The sequence below is a fragment of the Abramis brama genome (assembly GCF_963993115.1).
Source record: "Abramis brama genome assembly, chromosome: 1".
In the NCBI taxonomy this organism is placed as follows: Eukaryota; Metazoa; Chordata; class Actinopteri; order Cypriniformes; family Leuciscidae; genus Abramis; species Abramis brama.
The window spans coordinates 23,019,534-23,035,873 of record NC_139963.1 but is presented as its reverse complement, the minus strand read 5'-3'; the positions used below and the strand labels follow the sequence as shown (position 1 = coordinate 23,035,873).

At 37.1% G+C, this 16,340-nt stretch overlaps 1 protein-coding gene across 2 annotated transcripts in view; it reads left to right on the top strand.

Annotated features, from left to right (window-relative positions):
• The first annotated feature begins 417 nt into the window (after positions 1–417).
• wnk4b (WNK lysine deficient protein kinase 4b) overlaps positions 418–16,340 on the top strand; it is a 58,801-nt gene continuing 42,878 nt past the window's right edge. Inside the window, exon 1 of one of the 2 annotated variants that reach the window (XM_084110513.1) lies at positions 418–1,387. In XM_084110513.1, the coding sequence (XP_083966639.1) occupies positions 782–1,387 (606 nt within the window). In that variant the 5' untranslated portion in view covers positions 418–781. The remainder of the gene's footprint in view (positions 1,388–16,340) is intronic. The other variant, XM_084110512.1, reaches the window with a different exon arrangement.

Sequence of the window (16,340 nt, the reverse complement as noted above, 5' to 3'; positions counted from 1 at the left end):
CGATTGTCACTGGTAATAAATTGTAAAACTTGAAATGTGGTTCAGATATTAACGACTAGAGTGAACTGGAATGATCTGGGGTGAATATTTCTGAACTTCAGATCCTCATGGAATTTAATGGTCATTTTAAAATAAGCAATTTGTTACTTAGTCTACTTGACTTAGGCTATATCAAAGGAATAAGTACTAGTATTTAATGAATAAATACTAATTGAACAGATATAGTTACTTTGGCTATAATATCTTACCTAATGAAAGGAAAGGGTAGCCTACTTGTCACTATTAGAATAATTTTTTATAATTAATACAGTAATAACATTTTAAAGAGTAAATGTTTGTTGCACGACTTTCCATAATAGATGACTGTAATATCTGAGACGTGAGGGATTGCAGTGTAGCTTGACTGTTAGTGGTCCCTCACATACTAATTACTAAGGTGTTTTTCCACGGGGAGGAGCAACCATAGTAAAGTAGCGTACTAGACACACACTTGCACTTGGAAAGCGAAGGCACAGCACGCGCTCAGTGGAGAACGCTTTCGTTACATTTCAACAGTACGTTAACTTGCGTTCTCATTTATTTTATAGTCGCGTTTTACATATAATCTGCATTGGTCTCTTGGAGAAGTTCGTTCTCGAGCTGCTGTTATGGTTTGGAGGGCATATTGTTGAGCTTAATGTAAACGCATAGTTGTTATGGAGAAATTCTGGAATGAAAAGACAAATAATGCATTAAACTGTGCGCTGTAATTCTAATGTAAACAGCACAGATATCGACTACAATGTCACAGGCTGAGGTTGACTTGGCTGGTCTTGGCTTCCCGAAGTTGCCTGCAGGTTTGGACGCGGACTCGTTCTTCCCAGTTCGCCTGCCGCCGAGACGGAGGAGACACTCGGCAAACTCCAGGAGAAATGCCTACAGGTTTAACAAACTCCACACCATGGACGTAGAGACCCAGGAGAGACTCGTGCCTCTGACAAAAACTCTCTCGGTGTCAGCCGACAACATATCGGAAAGTACCAACGAGAAAAAGACGGACTCTTCTCCTCCAATGTCACCTGTCTCCAGCTCCCCACCTGAGACGCGAGACTCGGACCCGAGACCGGCTGGTTCCTGGGCCACCGAGGAGCCCAGCGCACAGGAGGCTGATGCCAGCTCGGACTCCGATGATGAAAGCACCCAGAAGAAGCTCGTTTTGTCAAGAGCCCAGTTTGAGAGTAAACGCCAGCAGGAGGAAAAGGATGAGGTCGAGACTAAAGCTGTGGCGACTTCACCTGATGGAAGGTTTCTGAAATTCAACATTGAGATCGGAAGGGGGTCTTTTAAGACAGTCTACAAAGGCTTGGATACGGAGACCACCGTGGAGGTTGCTTGGTGTGAACTGCAGGTATGGATGGGGGTCAAATCTTCTGTCGGTTGAGGTTCGCCTCAAGCAACCCTAATTGTCTTATATGGCGCCCCTAGCGAAGTTAACTTTTAAACATAACACTAAGGGCTTTTTCTGTAATGTGATATAGATAAATAATGACAGTAGGCTTATGTAGGCTACTTAGGTTTTATCGATATACTGTCCGATGCATTTAGGAGACTCTAACTAACTTGTAAACTTTATTGGTTCCTAAAACGTTGTTTGAAACATTTCTTTGTTTGAAACTTCCTATAAGACTCAATCCCAACCTTTTTCTTGGATCTCCTTTGAGGGGATGTCTTAATTGTTTTATTAGCAATTACAGCATAGATGTGTAACCTATTGGAGCCATCAGGTCAGTCAGTAAAATTGGATCTTGCTGTAAGGACCAGAGCAAGTTCTGTATGGTCAGAATCTTGTGATGTTGATGAGGAAGGGTGTAGGCCTATTTAAAATCAAGATAAGCAGTGATAGCATTTAGATTGTCTTTGTGTCAACCAGCTGATAGCCTCACCCTATGATGAATGGATGAATGCATGAATGCATTTGTTATCTTTGCACTAGTTGTCAGATTCCCTCTGCATCTGTTCTTCACTGGAAATGATACTGATGTCACATATTTGCAAGGCAGTTGATAGGTTTTATCAGCATGTGACATTTCAGTCTAATCAAGGCAGTGGTTTTCTAAAATGACACACTGAAAAGATGACACATTGAAAATGCATGATCTCATCTACTCACATGGAGTCAGTAGGTTGATTAATGTGAAAGGCTCAAGTCAGGAATGGCTTGCTCAAGGTTGTCATGTTGCATTTTTCAGTGGTATATATAGATGGGTTAATCTATTTTGATTTTCACCTCAAGGTTTTTAAGTAAGTTTTTTTCTAGTTTAATACATTTGTGTGTGTGTGTGTGTGTGTGGATTGTCAAACAGTTTATAATACTATAATACTAGAGTCCAGACTCTAAATAAGCTTATTAGTTTATAATCAGCACATTGCTTGATACAATGTAAATCATGTGGATCAAATCTGCTGGATCTGTTATTTTTAACTGTACAAATTGAATAAAGGTTGTACAGTGTCTGATACAGGCCTATCCTCAATCCTAGTTATATGTATGTGTTCTGTTAGCAAGCTTTCACCTCGAATCCAAAATCTAGAATTCTTCTCCAGGCTTCCTTATGGTGTAATATGCAAGATGTCATGACCACATGTGTGATATGTGATCACATTCTGTGGTTACTAGGCAGATAGACAGGGTCATATTAGTTGTCAAGTAATTTTTTTTTCTGCAAAAACTTGCATACTAAAACATTGTGCACACTACAGATGGAAATTGATCTGATTCTAAGCTTTTCAAATCTGTTTTTGGCTAATTCAGTAAATCACAGGATTGGATGGGATGCCAAGAAAATAAACAATGCTAAATGCAAATAATTATGTGCAATTAAACTGTATTTAGGATAGCGAATTACTCAACTTTTTAAAGGGAGGAGAATATGCTTCCCATATTGTTGGTGGTTGACGTCAAAGGTTGAATGTCCGAACTCTGTTTTTCAGTTATCACTTAGTAGAAGTTAACCAAATTAGCCAGATCCCAATGTGAACAGGTTGGGTAACAAACTCTCATCCTCAAAAAATATGAACAAAGCTACACCTCTGAAAGTTAACATGACCCAAAAGTCATTATAAATATATATACACACACACACACACACACACACACAAGTAGTCATGTCATTTACATATTTCTACTCTTTCTAGGTCAAATGATTTCTGTTTACCCCTTAATGTTAAAATTTTATGGACATTTTTGTTTACTTTTGTAAAATAAATAATTTTGGTATTGTGTTGGGTTGTCACTTTATGTAAAAATTGTGGGTCCTGAAGCAAAACCACTACTGTACAAAGAGCTCAGCATAGACTATTAGACTATTTCTTTCATCACTGTGCAGGTGCACATTACTGTTGTCGTCATTCATTGCCAGTGGCACTTTTCTTGGGAAAAGCAGATGATGATCTGCCAACACAGTTTCTGACGAGTGCTTCTTTAGCTAATTTCTTTTTTTCTTGATTTATTCTTGCAAATATAGCAAAATACTGGGCAAGTACAAAAAGAAAAATCTGAGAATTAAGGCCTGTAATGTGAACGTAGCTTTAGAGGAGGCGTTGACTGTTAAAAAAAAGGATGCTTGTTAATCTTTGAACAGCCAGAGAAGTGGTTTTGTGACTTTCCAGACTACCGGCCCCTGGCCACTCATAGAGAACTTGCTTTCCCTACACAGTTTTATCCGAGAAAGCCATTCTTTGGCAACACTTTATCCTGCAGTTCATTTTTCTGCCTGCTCATCTCACTGCCTGTGGCGTGCTCATTGAGCTAATCTTGTTGAAAGAGTAGAACATTTATTTTACCCAGAATGCAGCGCTTAATTACCTTGGTAAATGGTCGTCTGGTGGAGGAGAGCTGCCATGGTGACGGTGGCTTGTGACCGCTTGAGGATGGCTCCACACTCTGTGAAAATGAGACAGGATTTGCTTTTAGACTTAAGGCTGCTAATGGGATTGACTGAAGTCTCTCACTGAGACTCAGCGATCTTTCTTTCACGATGACTGAAGGGAGATCAAAGTTAAGAATGACTTAACCCAGAGCTTGGCTGCACTGTGTGGGAATGGCCCTTATATGTGTAAGACCCCGCCCCTGTGACTTGTGTTTAATCGTTTTACGCTTTTTACATGTTGGTTGTGAAACATGTGAAACTATGTGAAACTATTTTTTTTAGTAAGCTATTTATTGTGAGAAATTCTTTACAAATAGATTAGAATTGGATTGCAAAAGTTTTCTTTATATTCTATAATTAATATTGAGAACTCAATATTTGCGCACTGTTTGAGACGAGGCTTTCGGATGTGTGCACTGTGCACACACACACACACACACACACACACACACACATCTTCTCACAGCGCGCACAAGTTCTCTTTCGCACCTTCTTGTGCTTGAATGTTTAAATCGGCAAGGCTTAAATGAGTTTAGTTTAAACAGATAGCAACGCGTGCTGCTCAGGTGCACCTGCGTTCGCGCGTTATCAACACCCGAGTGATGACAATGGCACAAATAACTGGTCATATTAGAGCGTACGGCACTCGCGTTGAACAAAGTTTAGGGGAATCCAGAATGCGAATCCATCGACAGAAAACTTTTGTTATTTTCAACAAACCATATAATAAATGCATATGTGTGGTCAGATTTGAGATGAACTGCGGTGCAAGTGCGTGCCGAACCGTGGGTGGAGAACGGTACAGTTCGATTTTTTTTACCGAAAACCATTACACCCTATTTACAGTATTATTAAAATGTATATATTTTTAAATATATATATCAATCAACATCAGATATTTATCAAATTATTTGCATATTAAATGTTAATGTAAATAATAATAATTAATAATTAATATAGCATAATTAATTTGTCTTTTGAACATACAGACTCAATTTTACATTCATGCCTATCTCTCCGCCTAATTTCTGCTGCTCACTGATTAGAGGCTGAGCATGCTGTGTCTCACACTTGTTGTGTAATTCATCGGTCCACGTGGCCCAGCTGGGGGGTCTGATATTGTATTTCCTGTAGAGGGGGGGCGCAGGAGCGGAGATGCTAGGGACTCGCATGTCTGTCAGGTGGCTGGGCTGGATAGAGATAGAATGTAATTGACAAGCCGGGCTGAAAAAGAGGCCATTGGCCGCAGAACTTGCGGGGGAGGGTGGAAACAAGTAGGCTATGTCAAAGTGTGTAACAGATGGTCTATCTATGGTGTGTTCATAGCTAGCTTAGGGTCAGCCAGTTGTGTGGGTAGGTTAATTTAATGAAGTCAAAAAACCTGTGCAAAACTGAAAGCCGAGCTTGGTGTAAAATGTAAATGGATGAAATATAATTTTTAACTGCACAAAAAGTCGTCCATATTGGTTTTTCACTTATGTTTATTTTGAATTATGCATTGCGTTGCATTGATTTGTGCTTTAGGATTAATGGAAATGTAAAATATTGTGAAAAATATTCTTGTATTTTTTTCCCCGGTGTCCATTCATGTCTAAATTATTTTTGGGGATTTTTGTCTTGCCATTGTTTATTTTTCAATAGTACAGCACCAGTATATCTTATTTATGGCGAAGTACATACTATTTATTTGCACTTGTGTTATAAAAAGGGGCTGCAGGCTTGTGGCTTTTGAAGGTGGATTAACTCAGAAAAAAATCGTTCCCTCACAAGCATTCATCATCTTTCTGAGCTGCAGGCTGCATAAGAGTTTGCCAACTCCCTAGCTTTGTATAATGTAATAACCAGCCTAAATGTCTCTTGAGTTTCTCTTTAAAATGAACTGCTTCACACACAACCCCTATTTTCAATGTAACCAATTTTCCTCTTTGTCGAGTCAATGTTTTGACCTTAATAACTGTGTGATTACAGATAGCAGTGCATGAAAGTTATAATTCTGATGGCTTGAATACAACCCATTGTAGTTCAGCATATAGCAGGTGGATTTCACCAGCTGATCCTGCTCATTTCACACCCTTTATCTCACTTATTCCAATGAAGTCAGACTTGAAAAGCATTCATAAAAGGATAAAGGGCAACAACGGCTGGTGAAAAGAAGATTTGTTGCCCAACACATCATTAGAGTGCAGAGACCGTGCCTTGCTTCGCCACATGTTCTGCTCTTGAATGACATGTCACTCCTCCTTTTTCGTCATTCCAAAAACTTCTCACACAAAGCCTGGGGCCTGAAGCTCCGGTGTGGCATCAGTTGCGCAGCGTATCAGCCCCCCCCCCCCAGCCAACAGTGAGACTTTATCTTGCTGCTTTTTTCAGATTTTCATGTGACGTCTGACAATGAAACTAAGGTGATGAGGTCCCCAGTTTTGTGTTTTTTAGTCCATGTCTGTTAACACGTGAGAATCCTGCATGGTAATAGCATGTCATCACTTTCCATACATGCTTGACAGGCCACTTAGACAGAAACCATATGTTTTGATCTGGATATTAGATATATGGTTAAAAGCAAAAGACAAACACCAGTGAATATTGTTCTGTGGTATAATAATTTAATTACAGCCATAAATTAAAAAAGCCTTGACATGTCAAATTAAATCATATTTTGTTTATATCAAAATAAAACATTCAACAACTTGAGATTTGAAATATTAGTACAATTAAATTCAATTACTATACAATAGCTTTCTGTCTTTCTGTAAAGCTGTGTGTATCTACTGTGAAAAACGCTATTCAAATAAATGCACTTGAAAGCAGAAAACTTTGTAAGGGGTTTTACAGTCAAAGATCCAGAACCAGATATGATGAATGAAGACCCGGAGTCAGAATTATAATAAATTAAAGAAAAGATTTACTGAAGATAGTTTGCAGTTTCATCAGCAGAAATCAGCATTAAGACTCACACAGGTGTTCATAGGCCAGCCCTTTTACAGTTACAAAGATCACAGCAGTTATACCCAAAACCAAGGTCTATGCTACGTCCTTGCTTCAGGTGAAATGATTCTCATTGGCTAAGAAATAGATAAACATAGTAATTTTCCACACATATACAGATAGACTGAAGCATATCTCCATCGATTATGCAGATGACACTCGGACCCTGAATTTAGGCACGTTGTGACCTTTGGGTTGCTGGGTGCCAGCCTGTCCCGAACAACAGCTCAGTCAGTCTCCAATAATGCCAGTGGTTCTTTAACCTGTAACCAAGAAGACTAACACACACACCGACACGCATCTTTTCCAAGGTTGGATTTGGCCAGGCTCTAACTATAAACAGGAGAATCGTCTCAAAACATCAAGATAATGCGTTCTTTCTCTCAAGGAGAGGACACTTTAGTATAACACAGTATAGTAAAACTTTAACAAAAAAATGGTCCCTTAAACTATAGACTTCAATGACCCCTGTGACCATTGCTGTCAGATACCCTAGAAAAACAGATGAATGTATTGACACGTTGAAGACATTTCTTAACAAAACAAAACAAGTTTCCATATTTCATTTCTGGAAGCCGGGCTAAATGAGCAAGCACTGTTACTGCATTCAGATATCAAATACAGACATTAGAGAATACATAGAACATTTCAGTGATCACACTGGTAACTTCTATAACAAAGTAAAATCTCACAAGCCTAAAGAAGTCATTCAACTCATGTGATATATTTAGAAGGGAAAATATTGATTAATACCTTAATTATAATCACTCATTACATATACATCGAAGCAGCAGTTTATTCCAAAATCCACACCCTTCAACTTAAAAAACTGCTTTAAAGGGGACATATCATGCCAAATGCACCTTTTTAGCCCTTAAATGCATTTTGTTGTATATTTGGAGTGTTTAGAAGTACAGAAAATATGAAATTATTCTCTTCAGGTGCTTCGTTGATATCTTTATATTCTGTTTTGGTCATATTTTTCAACCTGTTCCGATTTTTCTGTTATCTATGACGTTTTTTGAACTATTACGTCACAGTATTTGCAGCGGAACTGCCAAATAAGGACATTGACTTCCGGCCCAACACTTCGAACAATTCGCCATTTTCATTTCTCGCTGCAATTTTGTAGTCCAAGCTAAAGGATGCAGAAGTTACGAGAGGGTAAGTTAAAATGTTCGGATGTTGGATGTAGTAACCCACACGCTTCATTACACCGTCTAATGTAGATGAACTGCCGCGCTTGTTACAGGACGCATGTTTAACTGAAAGAACGAGCAGAGAGAGAGACCCGGTCACGCGCGCGCTCACTCTCTCTCTCTTCAGAGCCAGGTGAAAGTGTAAACAAGACATCACCGTCTCCAAACTAGACGCTGTCTTGCTCTCTCTCCCTCGCACATATTAATCAAAATAAATCAACACGGTGGTAAAAGGTCGGAAGACCAAAGTTTCATGTGTAAATACAGTAACACACCATTGCAATACATCCATATGAAGACATTGTTCTACAGGTTCGTCGTCTTCATTTTCATCTCGCTCCTGCTCCGACTCTGGCTCGAACATGTAAGGCTGGCTGGACAAGTCTTCCGTTGTTGACATTTTGTTAATAACGTGTGAATAAAAAGTTTCTGTGCCGCTAGATAATCGTATCTCTGCTATCAGACTACAAAAATGGCCGAATGGGGTGGAGTTGAACCTCTGCAACCTGGAGAGGGGGCGGGGTATGAAGTGTCTCAATTGTATTTAAAGAGACCGCACCAAAACGAGTTGCTCTCAGACGCACATCAGAAAAGGGGTAGAAAAGGGGCCTGTGGAGCTATAATAATGAGGAATTCAGACCCAAGCATTGCAGTTCCGCTTTATATAGACTACAAATGTATGATTTATATGTAAAAAGGAACAATTTAAAAGCATGATATGTCTCCTTTAAATGTTTTTACAAACTGCTTTTATCTTATCTACATTTACATTTAGTCATTCAGCAGACGCCTTTATCCAAAGCGACTTACAAATGTGGAATACAGCAAGCGATTCATCATTAAGAGGCAAACAACGCAAGTATTGCTCAAAATACAAAGTTTCAGACATTGCTTAGAATAGCTTAAGCTAGACAAGGGAGGGAGAAAAGGAAAGGATATGATTTTTATATATATATATATATATATATATATATATATATATATATATATATATAAAAGAGGTTAAGTGCTCATAGAAGAGATGAGTTTTCAGCTGTCTTTTGAATGTTGTCAGGGATTCTGCATTCCGGATGAAGGTGTGGAGATCATTCCACCAGCATGGAACCGTGAATGAGAATGTTCTGGAGAGTGATTTTGTGGCTCTCTGTGATGGTACCATGAGCCGTCGCTCATTTAGCGATCATAGGCTTCTTGTAGGGATATCTTATCCTGTACATAGCAGCGGGATTTACTGTAGCTGTAGGCCTTCATAGCAGCGGGATTTAGCATTCTGCATAAAGCTAGCACATAAAGCTAAAACAGCTCATGTTAGCAACAACAAGTTATCGCGAGAACAGCTTTAGATCTAAGCTGGGACTCATCTCTTCACCACAACCGCAGCAGACGGCTGTGTCTGGTTCTGGGATGCCAACACTAACATTAACTTTCATTGGCTCTTCACAAGACTATCAGATACTCCATATTCATACTTATGGGGATCTTGGAGATTATATCGCAAATGACCTTCAGTCGAGGTCAAATCATTTGTTTTAAACATTTATTCAGTAAGGATGTGTTGAATTGATCGAAAGTTACAGTAAAAGCATTTATAATTTTACAAAAGATTTTTGTTTCAATAGATACTGTTCATTGAATTTAATTGTGGAAAAATGTATCAGTTTTATAATAAAGAACCATCATTAATAATTGAGCACCAATAATAATTGATAATAACTGATTATTATTTGAAATTGTTATAATGTTTCACAATATTATTATTATTATTATTATTTTTATTTTTATTGTAACAACATAAAAACTATGCTTTCATTATTTTAAACTTTTGGCCAGAATAGTGTAGATCTAAAGGTGCTTTCTGTGTCTTGACCTTAGCTAATATGTATACACATAATATCTCCAAATTGTATCTTTTGTATTTGCAAACAGGGCTTTTAAAGTTGATGGTTACATGAAACCTTTCCACCTGTTTGTACTTTAAACAAGCCACAGCTCTGGCCTGCCCTTGTAGCTTAATGTCAGCTAGACTGGGCAAACTAGACACCAAGCACAGAGAAATGCTGTTCTTAACATGTTTTCTGTCTTTGTTCCATTTAATGATTGAACACTGAATTTAAGAGCATTTATGAAAGAGAGATGCGAGGTTATGGGCAGCACCTCTAGCCTCTCTCTCTCTCTCTCTCTCTCTCTATATATATATATATATATATATATATATATTTTTTTTTTTACTTTTCACTCAATATTCCCTAATAAATCATTACTATCAAACTATTCATTGTCAAAGCTGTCAGTAGAATTTGGAGATGATTAAAATGGAGTGATTGAAACTTTAATTAGCCAAGTGGAATCGGTTAAGTTCAGAATGTCCAAATATGCTATAGAACTGGTCTATTACTGTTATATTGATATCAGAATTCTCCCCTAAATAACACATACAAATACAATTAGCTGTGTTGGTCACTTTTAATCAGATTGTGTCTTTCTGCTAAATTGGGCTGTTTTTGACCAAAAAATAACGTGCTGTATGAACAATGGCTTAAGTCAAAAGTACGGAAAATTAGGTTAGGACTTCACCACTGTAAATCACGAGAAGAGTCTTGGCTGAACCAGATGGAAGAAGTTTTATTGGCTTTTTGCATTTGGCCTCTAGACTGTGTTATTCTTTTATGTATATAAATGTCTTTTCTTCCTCTGACATGGACATTTCCCAGATATCACATGTCAGTGAGGAGCCAGTGGGATTAGCAACAGGTGAATGCAGGATATTCATAGACTCTCTATTGATGCTATCTCATCACATGCAGATCTGTTGCTGTTGGAAGTGGGCCAGGGCTGGATCGCGTCTGTCTATATTACTGCAGTATCTGTGGTATTATATTCTTTTCTTCCTATTTCCTTGTGCCTCTTTGAGTCCATCTTATAGAATTTCTTGTCTTCTGGAAGATGTTGTGATGTGTTTCCTCTATACTCACGATGTATGCAAAGTGAAGTCTCATCTGGCCATGCGTCATACTACAGATATGTTAGTCTGTATGAATGAGATAACACAAGCAAAATAGGCAATGTATACCATTATCGTTGTTGCTATAACACTCCCTTCCTCAACACTGACAAAAATACACTCATGACATTGAAACTTGTTGTGCATCTTTTGTACACAGTGTCTGTAATACTGTGTATTTTCATGTAGTGACTTAAAAGCATGTGAACTGTGTATCTTTTGAGATTACATCAGATCTGGTGTTGTCATCCTCTGATCGCTCATTTACAGTAACTTGACTATTTTAGTAAATAGAAGTTAGTTAGAATTCAGAGGAACAAGACTGTCTTATATCTGAATCTCTAGTATGGCCTTGACAGTGTGTATTATTTTTTCAGTTGGGCTGTCAATAAAATATTGAAAAAAGGACATTATATGGAAATGAATTAATCATTATTTGTGTCACGCTTAGTTGACGCAGATAATGAAAAATAACGGATCTAATTGCAGCAGTAAGAAATACTCAGGTAATTTTAAACACTTGATACACAAAGAGAACAACCTCCATATAATGACGAGAACGGACATCCGAGAATAGAAACAGAGTACACTCATGGGCAAAAAAGAAAAAAGGGCTTAACCCAAAAAGCTTTTAATTGTCTTAGCAAACTTTAAACAAATGCACTTCTTAAAAAGCCAGTTGTGTGTGGAGTGATGAATCACAATGAAACACGAGTTGCATGTTGATGCTCCAGAGTGATGTCTTTGAAAATCTGCTAAGAAATATAATAATAAATCCATCTCTACCACAGTGAAGCATGGAGGAAGAGACTGTGCCTTTTTATCTGCTGGTATGTGTGAGATACTTCACTGTGAAAAGTCATTTAATGCTTTGGAGTGCAGGAGAATATTGCAGAATGGCTTGCTTCCCACAATTGAAAAGTTGTTATCTAACAAAGAATGATCAGATGTTATTTTCAACAAGACAATGTTCCTGCCCAAATTGCAAAGACAACCAAAAAGTGGCTTGAGAACAAGTCCATCAGGCTCATGTTTGGCAATTTCCTCAGAGTCCAGATCTGAAGCCTATAGTCAATATTTGGTCTCACATTAAACTCAAACGTTAACAATTCTGTGCTAAGTTACTTTATCTACAGTATTTGTGCATTTTTAGCTAATTTCCTGACCAGTGATTAAAATGGTTAAGACCATTAAAAGACCATACTAAATATTTTGCCTTGGCCCATTTTTTTTCCTTTGCCCAGGAGTGTATACACTGAACAAAGGAAGGAAACAAGATAATGAACAACTCAACTACAAACAGGTGTGTAACTCAAATCAAGTAACCAAGGCAACTAACAAGGAAATCAGACAGACAGGCAGGCAGAGTCCGTGCACCTTCGGATAATTTGTTTTCTTGCTTTTGTCTTCAAAACGGAAAAATTAAGAAACTGTTAAGTTATCACATATTCGACCCTTCTCATGAACTTAAAGTAATCTCATGTTGGATAATATCTCAAAATGGATAAACAGCTTGAATATTCGATCACTACATGGCTGGGAATGAAACGCCCCTTTCCACTGAATGGTCAACCAAACATCAAATATCAAACTGTGCCATTATCAGCTGTTCCTCAGTTTCGCGCAGCAGAATAATAATCATCCACTGCTATAGCTGTATTGATTCTTAAAGGGTTAGTTCACTCAAAAATGAAAATTCTTTCATTAATTATAGAAAGCTCTCAGATTTCATCAAAAAGATCTTCATTTGCGTTCAGAAGATGAACGAAAGTCTTACGGGTTTAGAATGACACGAGGGTGAGTAATTAATGACAGAATTCGTTTTTTGTTTATTTCGGAAATATGAATATAGTGTACCTCACATCTCCTCTCTCTGGTGATATTTCATAATTTCATTTCATTTCATTTTGTCTTTCATATATATACTGTATCAAATCTGTTACAAGCCACAGTTGTAATCATGGTTTTGTGTTTCAGTCAGATTAGATAGTATAAGAACAAGCTTTAAAAATATTAGATTATACGTTTTACGTCATTCAGTATGCACTATAATTACAGCATGCAATAATTCAGCTGTGCAAACTTGTCTTTAGATGCATGCACACAATTTGCACACTCCCCCACACATTCAAACACACACAGTCTCCCTGCAGTAATGTTTGTTCTGTTGTACGCACACCCTGCAGACAGTCCTCTGTAAAGTTCACACATTCATTCTGTCTTTTGTAGGGCCTTGGCTGCTCTCTGTTTTGTTTCTGTATAATGAAACAACAGCAGCTGTCTTCAATGGAGGGTGAGAGTTCACATTTAAATCTATTACCCAATTAGAACATGTGACCACACTGGATTCAAACACAGATTAAATCTCAGCTGTACTTAGTTTAGCTGATATATTGTTTAGTCAGTGGCTAAACAAGCATGGAGGATGACAAGTTTATTGGTTGTTTGGGTTATTACTCTTACCAAAGCTTTAACTTTATGGTTTAGCACTGTTAAAAGAGATAGTCCACCCAAAAATCATGTTGTTTCCAAACCTGGATGACTTACTTGTGTGGAACGCCAAAGAAGATTATTTTTTTTAACAATGTTTCCACTGTTTCTGTTCATACAATTTAATATTTTTTGGGAGGGTGAACTATTCCCTTAAGGACAAAATACTGCCATGCTACTATTTCTGTAGTATATACTGTACATAATATGCAAATATCTATATACATGCAATACATGACCCACCATAGTACATTTCTCCAAATGTGTATCATGCATCCAGAGCACACTGTGTAGAATATTATACCCCACACTGCAACTGACTTGATTTTTCCTTTTCAATATGATGAGTCAAGTTTAATTCGTTCTTATTCACTCAGGTCAAGAGCAGTGTACTAATGTACGTTCCTTTGGGAAATATTTTCCGGAGGATAATCACTTCGTAATTTCACAGCATTGATATTATCAGAGGTGATATGACAAACACATGAATCCCAAACAGAGGGTTGTGAGTGATACAATTAGTCTTGAATTAAGCATTCATATTACTCTGTTAACCCCAGGTGAAATGTCAATAGCTAAATGTGCTTTAATTGATTTTTGAAATGACCTCATGCTGCGTTCAAGTACTCCCGGATCATTTATGAGCTTATAATTACCATGGGATGTGCGTTCAGGTGATTTTGAAAGAGAAAAAAGAATGCAGTGGAGTGGCCTATTTGATATTTCTTCCTCTCTTTTTAAAGCACTCCTGCACATTTTGGTCATACAAGCATGTTGCTTCATTAACCAGCTAGATGTTTAGTATGCTTTGGCGAGTTGTATTGCTATTCCACATCAACGGTCAACAATTCACAATTGCTTAATAACTAATGATCAATGCCATTTTGTTCCCGCCATAATTCTTTAGTCGACATGGAAAGTCCAACTCAGAAAATTTCTCATAATTACTATAGCTTTAACATGACTTGAAAGCAATAATTTGTAAGAGGTCATTTTTGACCGCTGAGTGCGTCAGCACTCTCTAGTAAAAGGTGCTTTGATTTATTGCATTAGTGACAGTTTAAACTCCGATAAGCGTGATGTTTGTGTTCCTTAATGTGAAGGAAAAATCATTATCTCTTATTGTTGGCATTGCATTTAAGTCTGTATTCAATGTCATTTTGTTTTTATAAACCATGGCATTGACATTTATTTCTGTATTCCAGTCATGGTGACCGTGTAACCTGAGTTGAGCTGATGTGTAAGCTCATGCTTCATGGACACAATGTTTAATTTATAGAAACTTTTGAAGCTTTATAATATCCAGAATAGGATGCAGATGGATATGGATGGACAATATGCCATTATATTGATGAGTTGATAAGTTAGGCTTAATAGCAGAGATTAACAAGCTTTTATTCAATTTAATTTAGAGAAAGTTGGAAATTATTGTTTCTAACAAAATGATGACTGTTTTGGTGCAGAACAAAAAATAATAATATTATACATTGTAATATTATACAAAAAGAGTAATATTATAACAGTATAAGCAGATTTCAGGGCAAAGTATGAAAAGCTACACATGTGTACAGTATAGTTTTAAAAAGATAAGTGTCAAGAATATTTGGCCTTGTTCTTGAATTTGACTATCATTTACTTGAGCTCTTCAGTATACAGAACTGTGCAGGAAAGTTATTTAAAGAAGTATTTAAATGTTATCTAGCACTTACTTATTTTAAGAGATGGAAACATTCAGGACAGTCTGTTTCACACTGAGTTCCCATACAGTGTTTTTGCGATTGATTGCACACACCCTGTGCATATTACAACTGTGAGTCATGGTTCATTCTCTATGGATGCATAATGTAATTGAATGATTTATGAATGAGCGAGAGTAATTTATCATAGTGGATTTATATACAGTAATTACATTATTTTGCCACTGTGGGCCGTGCATATGGTGACGCTTGTTCAAACTCTATTAAGTGAGACTTAGGGATGAGAGAAAGTCTCAGGGTCTGTAAGAATGTGTATATATATATATATATATATATATATATATATATATATATATTTTTTATATTTGAAATAAAAATGACTTTTATGTAATAATTGTTTGTATTATACTATTTAGGTGGTTGCTTAGAAATTATTTGTGCACATGCTGTGCAATTATTTGAGCACTAATTATTATTATTTTTATTTGAACCAGTGGTGTTATCAGCAGTGTCTTCCAAAAGTGTGGAAATGTTTCAAAGTGGACATTTGGAAAATATCGACAGAAATCCCTCCCCATTTCTTGACATAAATCGATTGAAGTAACTAATGATTTTCTTTTACAGTCAGACTGTGATGCCTGATTTATCCTGTGATACTGGACTAAATTTCATGTACCCAAAACACCCACATACCAGCTAATAGCAGCAAACCATGTGTTCTTTCTCTTTTGGGTTTTCAAAACCATCACAAAATAATAAGATTTCTTTTTTCTTTTGGAGAGTACTGTATTTCAGATTTACTTACAATACATGGCCCCTTACGCAAACAGTAGTTGGTCATTTTATGTCTGTCAAACATAATTTCCATCTTATATTCACATTTGGTGGCTCCCAGCTTCTGTTCCTCAGGCCAGAATAAAAAGACTTTAGGTTAAAAACATACATTTACCAATACTATTTGGGATTAAACATACCACAACAGCTCAGTTGGATGTATTAACTTAAGGAAATAGGAAAATGGCAACAAAATTGTTCCCTTTTACTGCTGGAAACCAATAAA